This window comes from Frankliniella occidentalis, unplaced genomic scaffold, assembly GCF_000697945.3.
Source record: "Frankliniella occidentalis isolate FOCC.00 unplaced genomic scaffold, Focc_3.1 Scaffold228, whole genome shotgun sequence".
Classification (NCBI taxonomy): Eukaryota; Metazoa; Arthropoda; class Insecta; order Thysanoptera; family Thripidae; genus Frankliniella; species Frankliniella occidentalis.
Genome location: NW_026267354.1, coordinates 258,559 through 275,846, shown reverse-complemented (window position 1 = coordinate 275,846; position 17,288 = coordinate 258,559). Strand labels below are relative to the sequence as shown.

At 46.4% G+C, this 17,288-nt stretch overlaps 1 protein-coding gene across 1 annotated transcript in view; it reads left to right on the top strand.

Annotated features, from left to right (window-relative positions):
• Positions 1-9,348: 9,348 nt before the first annotated feature.
• The window catches only part of LOC113214974 (uncharacterized), a gene marked incomplete in the record, with an annotated part of 11,897 nt that continues 3,957 nt past the window's right edge, over positions 9,349-17,288 (top strand). Inside the window, 5 exon segments of the mRNA XM_052272876.1 lie at positions 9,349-9,652; positions 13,870-13,997; positions 14,083-14,217; positions 14,745-14,870; positions 15,418-15,767. Coding sequence (XP_052128836.1) covers positions 9,433-9,652; positions 13,870-13,997; positions 14,083-14,217; positions 14,745-14,870; positions 15,418-15,767 — 959 coding nt within the window.

Sequence of the window (17,288 nt, the reverse complement as noted above, 5' to 3'; positions counted from 1 at the left end):
TTCATCCCTTAAATTTGTCTTTCGATGATGCAGAGCCTGATAATGTAATTGGGTCGCACTGTGGTGATCACAAACTTGGAACTCTGTACTACAATTGCCCTGTCATACCCAAAGAATTCATTAGTGCTTTAAAAAATATTTTTGTTGCTGCCCTGTTTTTATCTAATGATCGAGCGGTCGCAAATTCTAATCACAAGATCTTTCATGTGGTTATAGAAGAACTAAAATATTAAGAAACTGGGGGGATAGAAATAAATGTAAATGGGACTTTGATACGATTGTATTTTGCCTTGACAGTTATATAGGTGACATCTTAGGACTTCATTCCATTTTGGGATTTGCTGAGGGCTTTACAGCAACCTACCCGTGTCGAATTTGTCAAATACATAAGACTCTGCTTCATCGTTGTATCAGAGTCCCTCCTCATCTGTTACGCACTGTACAGAATTATGAAGAAGATGTACAAACCAATAACATGCGTTTGAATGGAGTGTTTGAGACCTGTGTTTTTAATTCTGTTGATTCACATCAAGTTGTTGTTAACAAAAGTATTGACCGACAACATGATGTTCTTAAAGGGGTAGCCCGGTATGTCATTTGTCGGGTGCTTAATTCTATTATTTATGACAGAGATAACATTTCTTTGGAAATGCTTATTTGTCGTGTTGAAGACTTAACTTATGGTATTGTAGAGTCTGGAAACAGGCCCCCTGCTAATAAGTTGACCAGAGATTCAATCACTAACGATAGTCTTAATTTTTCATCCTCTGAAATGCTTTGTTTTGTTCGCTGTCTTGGAGAAATGGTGGCTGACCTTGTTCCTAATGCGACACTTGAAACCTACAAACACGGAGTTCGTGGAGTCTCCGTATAAACCCGTAGTTCCAGGCAGCTCCGTACAGACACGCAGTTCAGCGGGTCCCCGTACAACGTCGTAAGTGCTTGAAAATCACTTCTGAGATATAGCGCTTCAAAGTTTTGGATTTACATTGCGCCTTATGGGCGCTGGATATTTAGACCAGAATAACTTTTGAACTAATTGACATATCGAAATGCGGTTTTCGCTGATCGATAGCCCTTGGTTTCCTCTATCCGACGCACTTCATAACTCGAAATTTTCGAAAAACATAGTTACGACGCTCTACGGTGGCCTGCTGAACTCCGTGTTTGTACCGAGCCCCCGGGAACTGCGTGTTTATACGGAGCCGCCACGAACTCCGTGTGTAAGGTTTCAAGTGTCGAATGGTGATCCAGTTTGGGAACTCTAGAATTATGTGAGATTATTGATTTATTGTTTGCCCTTGAGTTTACCCCTGGTGATGAGAATTACTAAGCTGTTTTAATTGAAGAACATCATACACTTTATATTGAATTGTGTCATGAGAATTTAAAACCTAAATTTTATCATTTGTTACATCGACGCATCCTTGCAACAATATCCTATCTGTTAGCTGCCCTAAAAGACTAGCCTATCTGTTTCGCTGCCCCAAAAGACTAGCCTATCTGTTTCGCTGCCCTATCTGTTTTTCGGCGCTCTCTGCAGGGCTGTCTTCTTTTCATTGTGGGTTTGATAATGTTAACGGTAGAAAAAAAATAAAAATTGCCATTTGTACCTTGATTTTCAACGAACACGCATCAGTGTTTACTTTTTCCCTATTGTTAATATTGGCAAACTCACAATAAAAAGAAGACAGCGCTGCAGAGAGCGCCGAAAAACAGAAAGGCTAGTTTTTCGGGGCAGCGAAACGGATAGGCTAGCCTTTTGGGGCAGCGAAACAGATAGGATATTGTTGCACGGACGCGTCGACATGCCAAAGAATTAATGTTGCTCGTAGGGACCTTAGTGCACTTGTCTAGTATAAGGTGGGACAGTAAGCACAGAGAGCTGAAAGAAGTAGCTCGTGCAACTAACTCTAGAACCAATTTACCTTTAACTGTTCTTGTAAAGCATCAATTGAGGGTTGCTTGTATGTTTTTGTGTGGTGATGTGCTAAAATATGAATTTTCTGTGGGAAGGTCTGTTCCTGTTACTAGAGATGTTATCGATCCACAAAATATTCTTGATCGATTTGATGTCAATGACCGTGATATGTACAGTGTTACTTAGTCGACGCGTCCTAACAACAATGTTCTATCTGCAGCGTGCGGATTACACAATGTTCTATCTGCAGAGTGCTGAATACACAATGTTCTATCTGCAGCGTACGGATTACACAATGTTCTATCTGCAAAACGCGGGTTTCGGGACACCTCCAAAGGAATGCTAATTACTCCGTAACCGCTCGTCCTACTTTACTTTTTGCAATCAATAATTAAACATTGGAACTTTGCGATTCTTTCCGTGTGCTCAGATTTGCTTTAATGTCTTCCAGTTACTTCCAAACCACACAAAGGAAGGGCTGCGCCTAACCCCGTTTTGCAGATAGAACATTGTGTAATCCGCACTCTGCAGATAGAACATTGTGTAATCAGCACTCTGCAGATAGAACATTGTGTAATCCGCACGCTGCAGACAGAACATTGTTGTTAGGACGCGTCGTAGTGGATTACTTTGTCCGGTGTGAAATTTGCTATGGGGTCAGCTGTACACTTCTCGTATTCCGATGGTTTTCCTTGTTTTGCTATTATTGATCAAATTGTCTACCAAGGTATTGATAGAGACACACTCAGGCCAATTTTTTTCTTCATATGTAGAGCCGTGAATACCAATTTCTTTGACCATCACTACCATGTATATGATATTTCTAATACTGATGTGCCAGTGGCTGCCTCTCAATTTTGATAATTTATTCTCATACTATCCTTGTGTAGTAAGGCCAACTAGAAATGGAAGGCTCCACTTGGCAACTTGTTATGCTCTGTAAAATTTAATACTTCTATGTATTTTATGTTTGAATATATCTATTTTTTCCGAGGGGTGGATAACTCCTGAATTGGGTGTACAAATTTCAAAAATTGAATTTGAATTAGCTTGAATTGGCTTGAATTGAATTTGAATTGGACTGAATTGGTTGAATTGCTTTTGAATTGGTTTGAATTATTGTGATTTTATTCTACTGAATTAGCGTGAATTGGCTTGAATTGACTTGAATTGAATGTAAATTGGCTTGAATTGGACTGAATTAGTTGAATTACTTTTGAATTAGTTTGAATTAGATTGAATTGGTTTGAATTGGGCAGAATTGGAGGTGTACATTTGGCAGGGGAGTTATCTACCCCTCGATTTTTTCTATGAACATTTTGTTGTGTATTGTACAATTTGTACTTTTTTGTACTTTTTTGTTGAGTCTAATGTGTTTTAAATGTCACAGTAAAAGACATGATCCATATCCTAGAGTTCCTTCTTGAATTTCATTCGCATTCTAAAACCCCACACTCCCTGTGATAATTCACCGCCCCTCCTGATGGATAGGCAATGGTATGTACTCGCGTATTGCGGGCTGGCCTACCTCAACCTTTGCAGGCGCTCGACCGTTTGCGCACAACTTCTGTAAGAGAGTCCGTACTACGGCCTAGCATCAATGTATAACAGAAAGTAATGCTTTCTCAGACCCAGCATACGGTTGCGTGTTTGCACGTGCTGTTCGAAAGATTTTTTATACTAACATTTACAGATCAACACAGTAAATTCTAGACCTGTGCATTCGATTATTGGGCTCGGGTTTGAGTAAAAATCAAGGAGAGGACTCCGGTAGTGCCTAAGAACTGACCCGTCACTTACACGAGCTCTGTTGATGGCGGCGTGAGATTAGTGACCCGTGAATTTCCTAACGCCAAAACAGCTGGGCGGGAATCCCGGCGTGGGGCTGGCCCTGGGCCCCGGGCCGAGGTCTTGCCTCCTCCCAACGTCGACAGGCTGGGGATGGGTAGCCAACATGTTAAGGAGGCATCTTAGTATGCTCTTCAAACATATATATGTAAGGCATGAGCCGATCCAAATTGACCAAAGTTTAATATTCGAGTTCTGCCCACCAAGGGAGCGTGGGCAATTCCAGAAAAAAGCGGAAGTGGTGGTCGATATTTCAAATTGATGCTAGAGACGTCGCAAAAATTGCTCCGTGTTGTCAAAGGTCCACATTTTCGTAATCCGCAATAACATTGGCAAAACTGTTTCTACTTGAGTTCGTTTCCGAGCTCTGATTGAGGCCTTCCCTCTCGAGAACAATACTTAGCTCCTGCAAGTCTTTTTTCTTTTGCGTTAAAAGAGCCCTTCCACCCAAAAATTTTTGGAGCTCTCTTTGGAATATTGTATGGTGGGCCTTCTGAAACAAGTAAGACCACTCGTCAGCGGTGCCGGGGTCATAGGGGCTTCAGAAAAGCCCCCCAACTTTTTTTTCTAAAACGCGTGTCCGTCAGTGACAATTTTGGTGTTTTTTTTTTTTCTATTTGTGGTGAATCTTGCCGAGCTACATTTTCGACACTTCGAGTGCATAGCAAGTTTCTTATGAGGAACAAATTTGGTCTTTATGTCCGAGGTCGCAAAACGGTCGGAACAGGGTGAAAATCGCGTCACTGACGGACGCTGTCCTGGTGGGCGCTATCACTGACGGACGCTACGAACATTAATCTACATTGAAAATTGTCTACCGAGATTTTCTTACTTTACCGCAGGATGCGTTATCCCGCCCTCTTGGCAAAAACAAAAGTATATTATTTTCGTTTTTCTCCTCCCCCTCCTTGCATTTTAGAATGCACGGAAAGTGTGCCCAGTTTGAACCCCATTCACGGGGCGGGGGGGGGGGGAGCTAGAAAACCGCTCTCTTTTGGACCATATTAAGGTTGTCATTGCCTACTATGTGACTATTTGCAGAGCCCCATATGTGCAACCGTTTAGGAGTTATGGCTGGTCAAAGTCGGCGAATAATCCATTCGTACGAGTCCGTCAGTGACGCTGTCCGCGTCCGTCAGTGACGCTCTTTTCTTCTATAACACAGGAACGGGGGCGAATCTTGCGAAGCACAGTATATAGGCAGATAGCTGCATGACTTAGTCTCAAGACGTTGCCCTCGTCGAATTTTTAACCCCTCTAAATTCGCTGAGTTTTAAAAGAAACTAACACCATGTCAAAACCCACTTCCGTTTTATGTCTGTCAGTGACGGCCTTCTTGCCAAAGGATAAAATCTAAACGACTCATCGCACGGAGTCTGCTTGAATGCCATTGGAAAGGGCCTAAAAAGTACTTCAAGAACTAGCTTAGTTCGGTTCGATTTGTTCAGATCTTCCCTTTCCAAACCAGAAAAAAACCGCGATATTTGCGTACGAACGTCCGTAAGTGACGCTTGGAATTTCCCGCGTCTAAGAAGCATTTTAAGACCTCGTGGGTTGTTCTAGCATGTACGGTTCAGGATTGCTGAATGTCATTTATAAACGACATCATGCCTTCCGGGTCACTCGACATGATTTCTTATTTTGTTTTTAAAGTGGATGAAAATTTCAGGACCGGTCTGCGTTGGATAAATGATCACAATTCACCAAAAAAATGAATGTCAATATTTCAGAAGACGAGTGGCCGATAAGGCCCCAAAACAGGTGATTTTGGGTCAGTTTGGAGGGGTGTTTTGTAAAGAGAACGATTTAGACGGCAAATCTTCGAGAAATATGGGGTAAACTCAGCATGGTTGTATGCAGAAAAGTGTAAGAAATGAAACTTGTCGAGTAAAAAAATACACTTTCCTCAAAGATAATACCTCTAAAACCTGATCAAAGTTGAACGTTATCTTAAAACGACACCATGCCTTCCGGGTCACTCGATCATCGAAAATCAAAAAATGATAACTAATCGACTTTTTTGGTTTCTGATGCTTTAAGGATAAGTTATGAGGCAATATCGAGTGTCGTAGTTCTGAATATAGAGTTTCTTTGTTCTCATTTCAATGTTTCAACCTTCGGAACAAAAAGCGCACCTTTGTGCAAGTGGTCTTTTTTGAGCGAAATTTTTCCTATGATTCGTCATACGGTCTTCCGAGTACACGAACTCCTGAGATACTTTTGACCGTGCATATGTTACTTTAGGGCACAGCGTCTGTGAGTGCAGGCCGGGCAAAAACACCACTTTGAACGACCATTGTCGTTTTAAAACAACATATGTCATTTTAAAACGACAACGGTATCGTTCAAAGTGTTGCGACCAGATGTGGCCAGAAGAATCGGGGCCCCCTCGGACCGTCTGATGAGGGGAAAGGTTTGCGAAGGGATGCAACTTACGGAAGGGGAGGGGGAGGGGAGGGGAGGGTATCCTAGGCAGGAATGTACTTGCTGGGGGGGGCTCGAGGTCAGTGCAGTGGTCGCGGAGTGGAGAGAAGACGAGAGGACTTGACCGTCAGTCAGTCCCTCACCTCGCTGGCCAGCACGGAGTCCTGCCCGCCGAGCCCTGCGCGCCGCGCCCCCGCCGACGCCAGTCTCCGAGTACCCCCCACTTGCATTGTGCCGTGCCGCCCCGCGTCTTGTGCGTTACATTTGTTGTGCTGTGATTCTGTGAAGTGTTGTGCAGTTTGGGACTCTGGTGTGGGGGCGCCCATTGATTTTGTATGAGATTTCTGTGACTCGCGACGAGGGCGAGTGTTCCTATCTCGCGCACCGCGCCCCCCGCGCTGCCTCCTCCCCCGCCGCGCCCGTCTCATTGAGCTGTTCGCGGTGCGCTTTGTGGCACGTGCTGGGTGCCTACCTGTGCGTCCCACCTGAGCGGTGCACCCAGCGCCCCCCCCCCCTCACCCCTCTCCGCTTGTTAGAGTAGTGTGTATTTTGGCGTACAACACAATGCGCACCGCTGTTCCACTACTTAGCGTACACGAGTGCGTAACAGCGTCGGTTCAAATCATAGAGGATTCGCAACGCAGCTTGAATTTAAAGCAGGGGTAACCAGATCCTACCAGCTCGGCTTGTTTTACAAGCCGCCGTCCCGAAATCCAAGCAGGCGGACCGACCGTCATGAATTAATTACAAGCCGCATTGGAGGATTTCAAGCAGAGCTGCTTGAAAAACGTACTGGTTTTCAAGCCGCTAAATGAGGGTTGCTTGTTTTTACCTGATCTGCTTGAAAACTTGTATTCTCAGCTTGAAAACCAAGCTGACGTTTTTGCCTTGTAAAGGTGTGGTCTAGATCTGTCAACACACGTGCTGAGGTGTCCGTTTTGCACCACCTCATCAGAGACCTCCAGATCTCTTCGATGATGCCATCAGAACTCGCACCGGGGCTTTTTCAAATCTGCCGAGCGCATTACCGGTGTCGGCGTCGTCCGTTTGAATTTCTGGGGTTACCAGAGAGATGTTTTGGGGGGGTCGACGACCGCAGTATGACCCTCGTGGTGCATAAGGGCCCCGGAAATGGACTCGGCACACTCGAAAAAGCCCCGGTGCGAGTTGTCATAGGTCGTCATCGGCGACCTATCGAGGTCCTAGACGACGAATAGTTGAAATGCTCCACAGTAACACCCCACACCGTCCCACACCCACCTGCCCTTATGAAAATAAATCATTCCGATACTAGCCCGAAGACCGGACAGTCTACGGAACAGTCCGGGCGTATCGGACTACTCCGAAACATATCTGAAAAGGATAGAAATCAACAAGATTTTGGAACTGTCCGAAGCTCGCAACCGGGCGGCTTTCGGGCCAGTCCGAGATGCGGGCAGTCTAAAATAAGTCCGAATGTCAGGGTGAGCGATGACCCCCCCCCTCTACATACAACTTCTCCCCCCCCCCTTTACCAATCCAACCCCCTGCACGTGATGCGAGATAGAGTATCTTATGTGGCATTATATCAAATGTCCAACCAAGTATTTATTACAGTGAATGACAGTGAATGCCTAACGTTCTTTTGGCTGGCGTACAAGTTTAGCTTAGTACCCCGCTGCGGGGCTCGTACAGGATGAGCCGACGGACGAGCAAATTCTAGTCGCTGTTTCTGCCGCAAGGTAGATGGTACGGACTTTCGCGCCATCCCGCGAGACGAGAATCCTGTCGATTACCTACCTTGCAGGGAAGCCCAGCGACGAAAATGTGGTCTCAGCTTAAGCAGACGTGTTGAAAGAAATCCAGCCTACAACTAAAATTGTTCAAGAGATTGAAATGTGCAAGCATGGCAGATGCGAATACGCTCTTCTACCAGTAAATGACGCAGTGACAACCGTCGAGGTGCTACTGTACCGGAAGCTCTCTCACTCGACTCATCTGCCACACCTCGAGGAGACACCTCGCCACTGCCCGTCACATGGGGGATCCAAGTCTCTGAATCAGTCCATTATTTAGAGGGCACACATCAGAACCAGAGCCATGCGACATTCTTGTCGTGTGTCAGGGGCTTATTGGACCGACGTCGAATTCGTTTATCGTTAGCTCGCATCGACCAACACCTATACCGACAATTAGTCTATAGCTATCAAGTGGCTCAAAGTGACTGTTTCATGTTTGTGTGGAAGCAGTTCAAAAGCAAGGCCCATGAAGCAGTATTTTAGTTATGACCACTTCTTCCTCAATCTGCGCATTCGTCTTCTGCACCAGTAATTTTCTGAGCCGAGGGGTCGGCAACTGTTATTTTTAGTGTACACAGCAGGTTACGTCAGAGTAAACGTAGTACAGCTTAAGTACACCAGGGTTCAGCTGGAGTACGTTGGTGAAGGATCGCGGTGCAGACGGAGTACAACCAAAACTCACCTCAAGAACGTTCTGAGTACTTACACGGATATATCGGGGTACGTCAAACCTTGTACACATAAGAATACGACTTGCCGCCCCCTCGGACACACCATAGCAATTTGTGGAATGTAAAGAACATTATTAACTATTTTTACTTTGGTTGCGCTCATGTGCTAACTCAGTCGACAGTAAACACAATGTCTGTTTTTCAGGAAAAAGGGGCAATTTTCAGAAATTTCCTATTTTTAAGGAAAAGTCAAATTCGGAGCAATTCTTTTCAAAAAATATAAGTGGAAATGCCACATTTTTTAAAGATTTCCTTCAATTTTAATGAGTTTTCAAACTATTGTAGGGTAAGGTGCCCTATTGTGGCCACTATCCCATTGATGGCCACTTTTCTCGATTTCCAGCCTATCTGGTCACTTTACAATCTTGGCCTTAAAGTAGTGTTCTAGTGAGGTCCCTACTTGGGCATAATACGCCAAACTACTTCACATCGTTGTCTACATTACAAGAAAAACGGGTGGCCATCATTGGGCAGGCCCATTCTTAAGGTGGCCATCATAGGACATCTTACCCTAGTTCATCAAAAGTTTATCTTTTTCCTTAAAAAATCAGACAGTATTTTTTACCGTGTTACTGGTCCACCCAGATGTGCTGAGGTTTGCTGTTATCTAGCACTCGATGACGCACAGATGTAAGCTCAAGTGGAAAGGATATAGCACAGCTTGAGCCTATATCTGACTGTCTGAAACCCTACGTGCCGCACTTCGTAGTGACTCGTCATTCTGTCAACGATGGTGGCGACTCTGGCTCTAGTGGCCACCTTGGCTCTCCTCGCACCTGGACGGGCACGCATCTTCGAAAACCCCGCTTCAAAGCAGGCCGTTTTGCCGGACGCCGACAACGCCCCCGAGATGGTCACTGAGACCGACCCTAAGTACAAGATCCCCAAGAACTTTCTTATGGGCGTCGCCACGGGCTCCTACCAAACAGAAGGCGCCTGGGACAAGGATGGTGAGCGCCTTATGGAGGAGTCGGGTACCACGTGCAACGGACGCAATGCCGCGGGGGGATTTGCAAATGGGGCAGACGACGACGCTTTTCACATGCACTTGTTGCATCCTTATTATGCAAAAAAAAAAAATAAAAAAAAATAACAGGCGGTTCTTTTAAAATCGCGTTTATACTTCCCTATTTCGTGAATAACAAATGAAGGGAAACGTTAAAAAAGTAAGTCTGCGTGTGTAGGTCAGTTATATTTGAGGAACGTCAAACGGGATGTGAGTTTGAAAACGGGTCTATTTCAATGTTCTGTGGTGGTACGTGATATGACTAGCTTTGGATGCGGCAGCCGCTAGAAAGTGGCCATCGATTATCAAAGACGCTTCAAGATAGTAGTCGTCCCAGCTTAAGGTCTCGCTTTTCCTCTCACCCTCTCTAGTGTAGACTCCTATTTTGCCCTTACTTGGAAAGCTAGACGTTTGTCTTGGATGACTATAGTGGTGTAGGTCGTGAGTTATTGGCGTCAAGGAGTTGACTTTTCTTGTTTGTGCTAACAATTTTCTGAAATGTTGTCCGCCCGCTGCCAAACGGTAAATTTCGACTTTGAAACTCTGAACCCCGCTGAAAATTTGTATTGTAGTCAAACAGACGTACACTAGCCTGTTTCATTTTGAGCTTGCAGCTCTCGGATTTCTGCGGTCGGTGACTTTTCTAATAGCAAATTTGATGCTGAGAAAGTTGGTCACTGTCCGAACGCTCTGCGACATCGGGAACCCACCGCGCAACAGCGTTAAAGATCTGGGCCCACGCGGGCCCCGAGTCCAGGGGCAGCGCGCGGGTGGATGCTGCAGCGGCGTCGAGCGGCGCAAGCGACTCATATTCACATCACACGTACCCTAGTGTGTTCTCTATCGAACGCGACGTGTCCGACCGCGGTGCGATGTGCCGTTCGGGCTAGCCAGCGAGTACAAGTTGCCCGAAGGAGTTAGACCCTTGGTAAAATCGACCGATCGTTTTTGATGTTTTACGGACGACTTGCCAAGTGTCCCACACATCGGCCCCGAACACCAGTATCAATACGTCCCTACGCCAACCGTCCAAAAAATGAACAGTTTTGGCTGAGTGGCAGACAGCGGCGGCTGCTCACTGTTTGGAACGCGCACGCCGGCAGGAGTGGGGGAAGCTTCCCCGCCAGCTGCCGCTCTACCAATCGCTTTCTGATTGATGCATTAGAGTATATCGGTTAAAAAAGTCGAAATTATAAAGCTAGACCCTAAATCTGGTGGTTGTTTAACCTAGAAAGCGATTGGTAGAGCGCAGCTGGTGGGGAACCTTTCCCTACTCCTCCCGGCGCGCGCGTTTCAAACAGTGAGCAGCCGCCGCTGTCTGCCACTCAGCTAAAACTGTTCATTTTTTGGACGGTTGGCGTAGGGGCGTATTGATACTGGTGTTTGGGGCCGATGTGGGGGACACTTGGCGAGGGTTCTTCGTCCATTAAACATCCAAAATGATCGGTCGATTTTACCAAGGGCCTAACTCCTTTGGCCAACTTGTACTCGCTGGCTAGCCCGAACGGCACATCGCACCGCGGTCGGACACGTCGCGTTCGATAGAGGACACCCTACGTGTAATGTGAATATGAGTCCCCTGCGCCGCGCGACGCCGCTGTAGCATCCACCTGAGCGCTGCCCCTGGACTCGGGGCCCGCGCGGGCCCAAATCTTTAACGCCGTTGCGCGGTGGGTTCCCGATGTCGCAGAGCGTTCGGACAGTGACCAACGTTCTCAGCATCAAATTTGCTATCAGATAAGTCACCGATGAGGATTTCGATTTTTGGATGAAAAAGGCTAACGTACACTGGTAAAACAAGTTTGCAAAATTTGGACACCAACGTGTGCAAGTTATGATTTCGCACATCACATGGTGTTTAATTCAAGTTGCACACTTGCGTGGTAAGCAAATTTTAGGCGTTTTGTAAACGCTTAAATTTTGCACACTTCGGCACAGTTAAATGCTATCAATAGAAAGCATGTGGTGTGTAGCTGCGAGACTTTTAGGAAGTGTTGAAAGTTTAAACACCAATTGACGTATAACCTAGTGAGACCACAAAGTGGTGACGTGTAAAGTTAACCACTTCTAGTACCAGTGTAAGCACGTTCAGACTGACAGACAGAAAACGTCTGGTTACGTACAACAACGGAGCTATGAGAAGTTCTCAAACTACACACTAAATGTATTTCTAGTTTTTTGTGCAAACGTTATTTGCATAAAGTTGCGCACACATCTCGTTTCGCACAAATGTGTGCGAATGAAACGTATGCGCAACTTTGTACAAATATAACCTACAAATCTGTTTGTGTCTAAGCAATATTGTTTTGACCGTAAAATCGTCATTTTTCGTTAACGTACGCACCAATAGGTGCAGCTTAGAATCACCGATAAACCAATAGACAACTTACCCAGAGTAGCGGAGCGTAGTCGAAAACAAATCCTCATAACCCCCAGTAAAGTGTTTTAAATCGTATTTTGAGTTTTTTTTTTTTTTTCGAAGGGCTATGAAAATGCCGAGATATGTATGAGGGCTTCACATTGATGGAAACCATGTCAAATACTACTTTCCGGCCGTATAGAGTAGTTTTCGTGTGGTGCTTTCTGCTTTTTTTGTGTTTTCACGCCGCGCTCCTCTTCTCTGGGCAAGTTGTCCATTTGTGCTTGTTGTCTGAGTGCTAGCTCTCAGCCGACACCGTAGCTCAGTTGGAAAGAGCGTCGGTTAAAAGAACAAAATCCCCCGGGTCAAAATCTCCGACGACTTTTCGCGTTGGTTTCGTGTCCAGGTGAGGTCAAATAATGCATTAGAAAACGTGCGTAGTAAACTAGACGGAGCCTGCTCCATTCAGTTCAAGAACGCAGTTAGAACACCAAGAAAACGCAAATAATCGCAAAAGGGGTCTATGTGCTCAGTAGCTTTTTAATGTTCTGTCGACCAGGGCTGGAAAATCGGCATTCAATTAATCGAAACGGAGCGATACTGCATAGTTCCGTTCCATCGAAACTATTCCAAGGAACAAAACGAAAAGGAACGGAACTAAACTACCAACAAAACCTCAGCGAACAAAACTGAGAAAAACTCCCAAGAGTATTTTTGTTCGTAAGAGTAAAACATAGTTCCTTTCTTTTGGTGACGTCATTGGAAGAACAAAACGTATCGGTGCCTACTATGACCTGTTGCATTCGCGCGTGTGTGTGCTTCTGCGTCCGTGCATCTACGTGCTTGTGTGTTTGTGCGTGCGTGTGCGTGCATCTGCGGACGCACGCGACACGCACGCATCTCCGCACGCACGCGACACACACGCATCTGCGCACGCACGTGACACGCACGCATCTGCCCACGCACGTCTATGCGTGTGTGCGTGCGTTCACGCAGGCGTGTGTGTTTTTGGAAGAGGGTAGAGTATCGTGACGTCATACTGACGCCCCCTCCCCCAACTCCCTTGCTGTTGTTCGCCGGCAAGTGACCAGGAACTAAAGGTTTTGATCCGCTTATCACGTGACAAATGTTTTGTTCTTTTGGTTCAGTTCCGTTCCGAATGAAACTATTGCAAAAATTGTCGGTTTTGTTCCGTTCCGAACGAAACGAAACCGAAAGAATGAAACGTTTTGTTCCGAACAAAAAGGAGTAAAACCAATAATTTAATTTCGATTTTCCACCCCTGCTGTTGACCTTCCAGCTCGGCCTTCTTTGGTGCAAGAGGATGCAACTACTTGACTACGTGCGTGTTTATTTGTCTCTTTTTCGTGTCGGCGACACGAATAGAAGGCGAAATGAAGCCCATAGTAACGCGAGCAGGACGCGAAATAATGGGGGGGGGGCAGCGAACAAATGAAAACGTGAAATCAAGCCGATATTTGAACTCTTAGCCTGGCCCGCTCGGTAGTCGAACACCGGACTTGCCGCTCACTGAGCGGCGACGGTAAACACTGAGCCAGAGTGGATGCCCGATGAGAGCTGAGAATGTAGTCGGCGCGAATGTTATGCGTCCACGACTGGACGGCGTTCGCACAGAGTATGCTCAAATCTAGCGCCGGCCACACCTCTGGCAGGAATCCGCTCTGGCTGAGTGTTTCTAACGTGTCACTGACAGAAGGTATTGGACGGAGAATAGGTCAACCCTAACCTTCAGGTTATCGGACTGAAAACACGCATTGCGACCTTATTCTTTATTTCGGCAGGAAAGGGTGTGAACGTGTTCGACTACATGTACCATAAAGAGAACTACCCTATCAACATGACTGGTGATATCGCTTGTAACTCATACGAGCGATACGAAGAAGACATAAAACTTGCAGCCCAAATGAACGTAAGTGATAAATTTGAAATGAACGGAACGACGCTGCCATATCGTTTTGACAATAACTGGGAAGCTACGACAAACTTTATTTCAGCTTGACGTCTACCGCTTTTCCATTTCCTGGGCAAGAATTTTCCCAAACGGGGACATTACACAAAAAAACGACAAAGGTGTCGAACATTACCACAATGTGATCAAGACGATTAAAGCCAACAATATGAAACCTATGGTAAGTCTAAGCTAACTGATTGGTTATTTCCAAAGTGTCCTGTTAAAAGAGTAAAGGTTACTGATTCTTGTTATCCGTTATGAGTAAGTCGATCTGGCGAAAACCAGTGACGGTTCGTCCACTAAAGACGAACCTAGCAACAGTTACAATTAGTGGCCTGTCCGAAGTATTTTACTGGATATATTGGAAATCCGAAGATAGTACAATATCACATTTTAATTGTAAACTAGGAAGTTTACAGGCACGGTTCACGGTTTAAAGGCCAGCTGATAATGCGAGCCGTGCACTGTCGGTTGCCTACATACAGGGCCTTTTTATAGCCGAAATTGCCTTACTTTGAGGTTGAGACCACGGGGGAGAAGGGTGGAGGGCAAGAGGGAAAATGTGAGGACACGGCGTGAGCCGCCAAATTTGACTCTTTCTGGTTTAGTTCTGTAAAACGCCTGTGTACTGTTTGGAGTTTTGACTAGATTGACGAACTCATGCCAATTTGATTACCGGTAACAGAAAGTGAACCGCTTTTGCAGGTCACCATCTATCACTTCGACCACCCGCAAGCTCTGGAGTCGGAGGTCGGTGGTTGGCTAAGTGACAAGATGATAAAGGCCTACGCCGATTTCGCAGACTTTGTTTTCCTCGAATATGGCGCTGAGGTAATAATGACACAACTTTATCGTTGGCTAAGCGATAAAGAAGCCGGTTACAGCACTGTATCAAAAATGTTATTGCAAATGCACAAGAAAACATTCTTAGATTTTTCTTGCAACTATAGTCCTATTGCTTTCACTGATAAAATATGTGAGCACCTGCTAATTGACTACTACCAAGTCTTCAACTTCGTAGTAAAACACTTGCAGCTGTGCACCTGCAAGTGTGCAAGTGCTCCGTTCTATTGATACGTTGTCAAGATTTCCAGGATTTCAGTCGTGTTTTCCCGGTTACTTCGCCCTAGAAAACTAAGCGACAAACTTAAAAAAAAAAAAATCTCCAAAGCCAGCTTACGGGCAGCTATGTGTATGGTTAATCCGTTTAGGGATATCTGTCAGTGCGACGGCGCGCCAACATGTACGCTAGGTGCTTAGCGGCGAAATTGTAACGCAACACGTAACAGTGTTTAGTGTGAGAAATCGCGGCGTCTGTTACGTGGGTCTCCGCCTTTGATCAGAGAACGATCAGTAACGGCCCTCGTGCGTTCTACAGGTAGAACATTGGGTGACAATCAACGAGCCCAACATGCAGTGCATGATGGTGTTTTTCGGTGGCCTGGCTCCAGGCGCCCCGAAGGGCGACACCCCAGCGAACGTGAACATGTACAAGTGCATCCATCACACGATTCTGGCGCACGCGGCTGCCTATCGCCTGTACGAGCAGAAGTACAAAAAGAGCCAGGGCGGCGTCCTGGGCTTCGGCGCCGTTACCTTCTTCAACAGGCCCAACAGCAGCGAGTGGGACGACATCCTCGCAGCCCACCGCGCCAACATGTTCGACGTTGGCCTCCTGCTCCACCCGCTTATCTACGGCGATTACCCAGCCGTAGTGAAGGAGACCCTAAAGGTTGCTCACGGAGATGAGCAGTATCTTCCTGAGTTTACCGAGGAACAGAAAAATAACCTGCGGGGTACGTCAGTTGAGAAAGTGGTAGGGTACTAGGCTAGGCAATTAGGTGCGCTAACCGAGACTTAGAGGCTTCCGCGGCGTAGGGCTTTTCCCGTCAAATATCGTTCAAAATACTGAGAAACGCTGATTCTGACGTTACTTATCATGATTGGCGCTCTGTGATAGTTTTCGAGAAGTAAAATTGAGAAGATGGGATTCCAACCTACAAAACGCTTTAAAGAAGTCTCCATAATTCACGTTTCCGGCCAGTCCGGACACTGGGAACCCTCGGAACGCGCACTGTACGGCAGTCACTCTGACGCGAAAAAAAGACTAATAGTTGCGCTGGCCCGAGCCCGTCCGCGGCGTTCAAAGCAAGCGTACGGGACCAGACGAGTGGGAAATCACTTGCGAAATAGTTCGTACACATTCCCCCGAAATAGTCTAAAATAAAAGCGAAATAGAGCGAAATAGACGCGAAATAGTCGGTAAAATAGTCGCGAAATACCCCTGAAAAACTCCGAAATGCCCTGAAATAATCCGAAATAGGCAAGAAATAACCGAAATTGCAGGAGAAATACTCGAGAAATACCAGAAATAGCCCGTACGCTACGGACCCAAGTGATTTCCTCCTCGCGACCAGAGCTCTGCAAAATCGCCTCGTCGACCGACAGAGCTCGACCGGCAGGTGGTCGGCACCAAGGTGGCTACGGACCCACCTTGGTCGGCACCGACCGCGTGCAGGTGAGGGGTGAGGAGGGGAGACAGAGTGGGTGCTCCTCTTTTCACCTCTCACCGCCTCGACCGCCTCCCGGTCGAGCTCGGTCAGTCGACGAGTTGACTTTTGCAGAGCTCTGTGGACGACGCGAGTTGGACACAGCAAGAACGCGCAACGAACACGAATGAACACGAAATGAGGACGGGCGCGGGGCGCGAACGTGGCTAAAGTAAAATGGGAAACGCGGTGGAGTCGGCGGCCAGCCTCTGTCGTTTGTCTAATCTTCTTCTCTCCGCGACAGATTGACTTCTTTACCTTGCGCGTTTCGGCTTCATCGCGCATACTAACAGCCAACTATAGCTGTACGGGCAGGGTCTTTACGCGCCTGATTAACATGCACTTATGAAACGAGGAAAGCACGAAAAGCTGCTAAGTTTTACCGGAGCCCTGATCGCTCGGGCTGGGGTGGGGTATTCACACAATTTCTCCAGCATCAAAGACTATGCCTGATTCGAAATCAGGGTTCCTTTTTTTTAAGCGATGCTGAGATTACAGTTTGCTCAACATACCTTCTGCTTGGCATTTTTACCCTGATGCTGATTCTACCCCTTCCCTTTTGCGAAACCGCGTCCACTCTTATTTGCCCTCGACTGATTTTGTTGCTCTGTAACGCAAAACGTTTCTGGTCTTCCCACGAATTCCTTAGCTTCCCGTGGTTGTCGAGGTCTTCACAGATATTTGGCGGTCGTCCAATGTC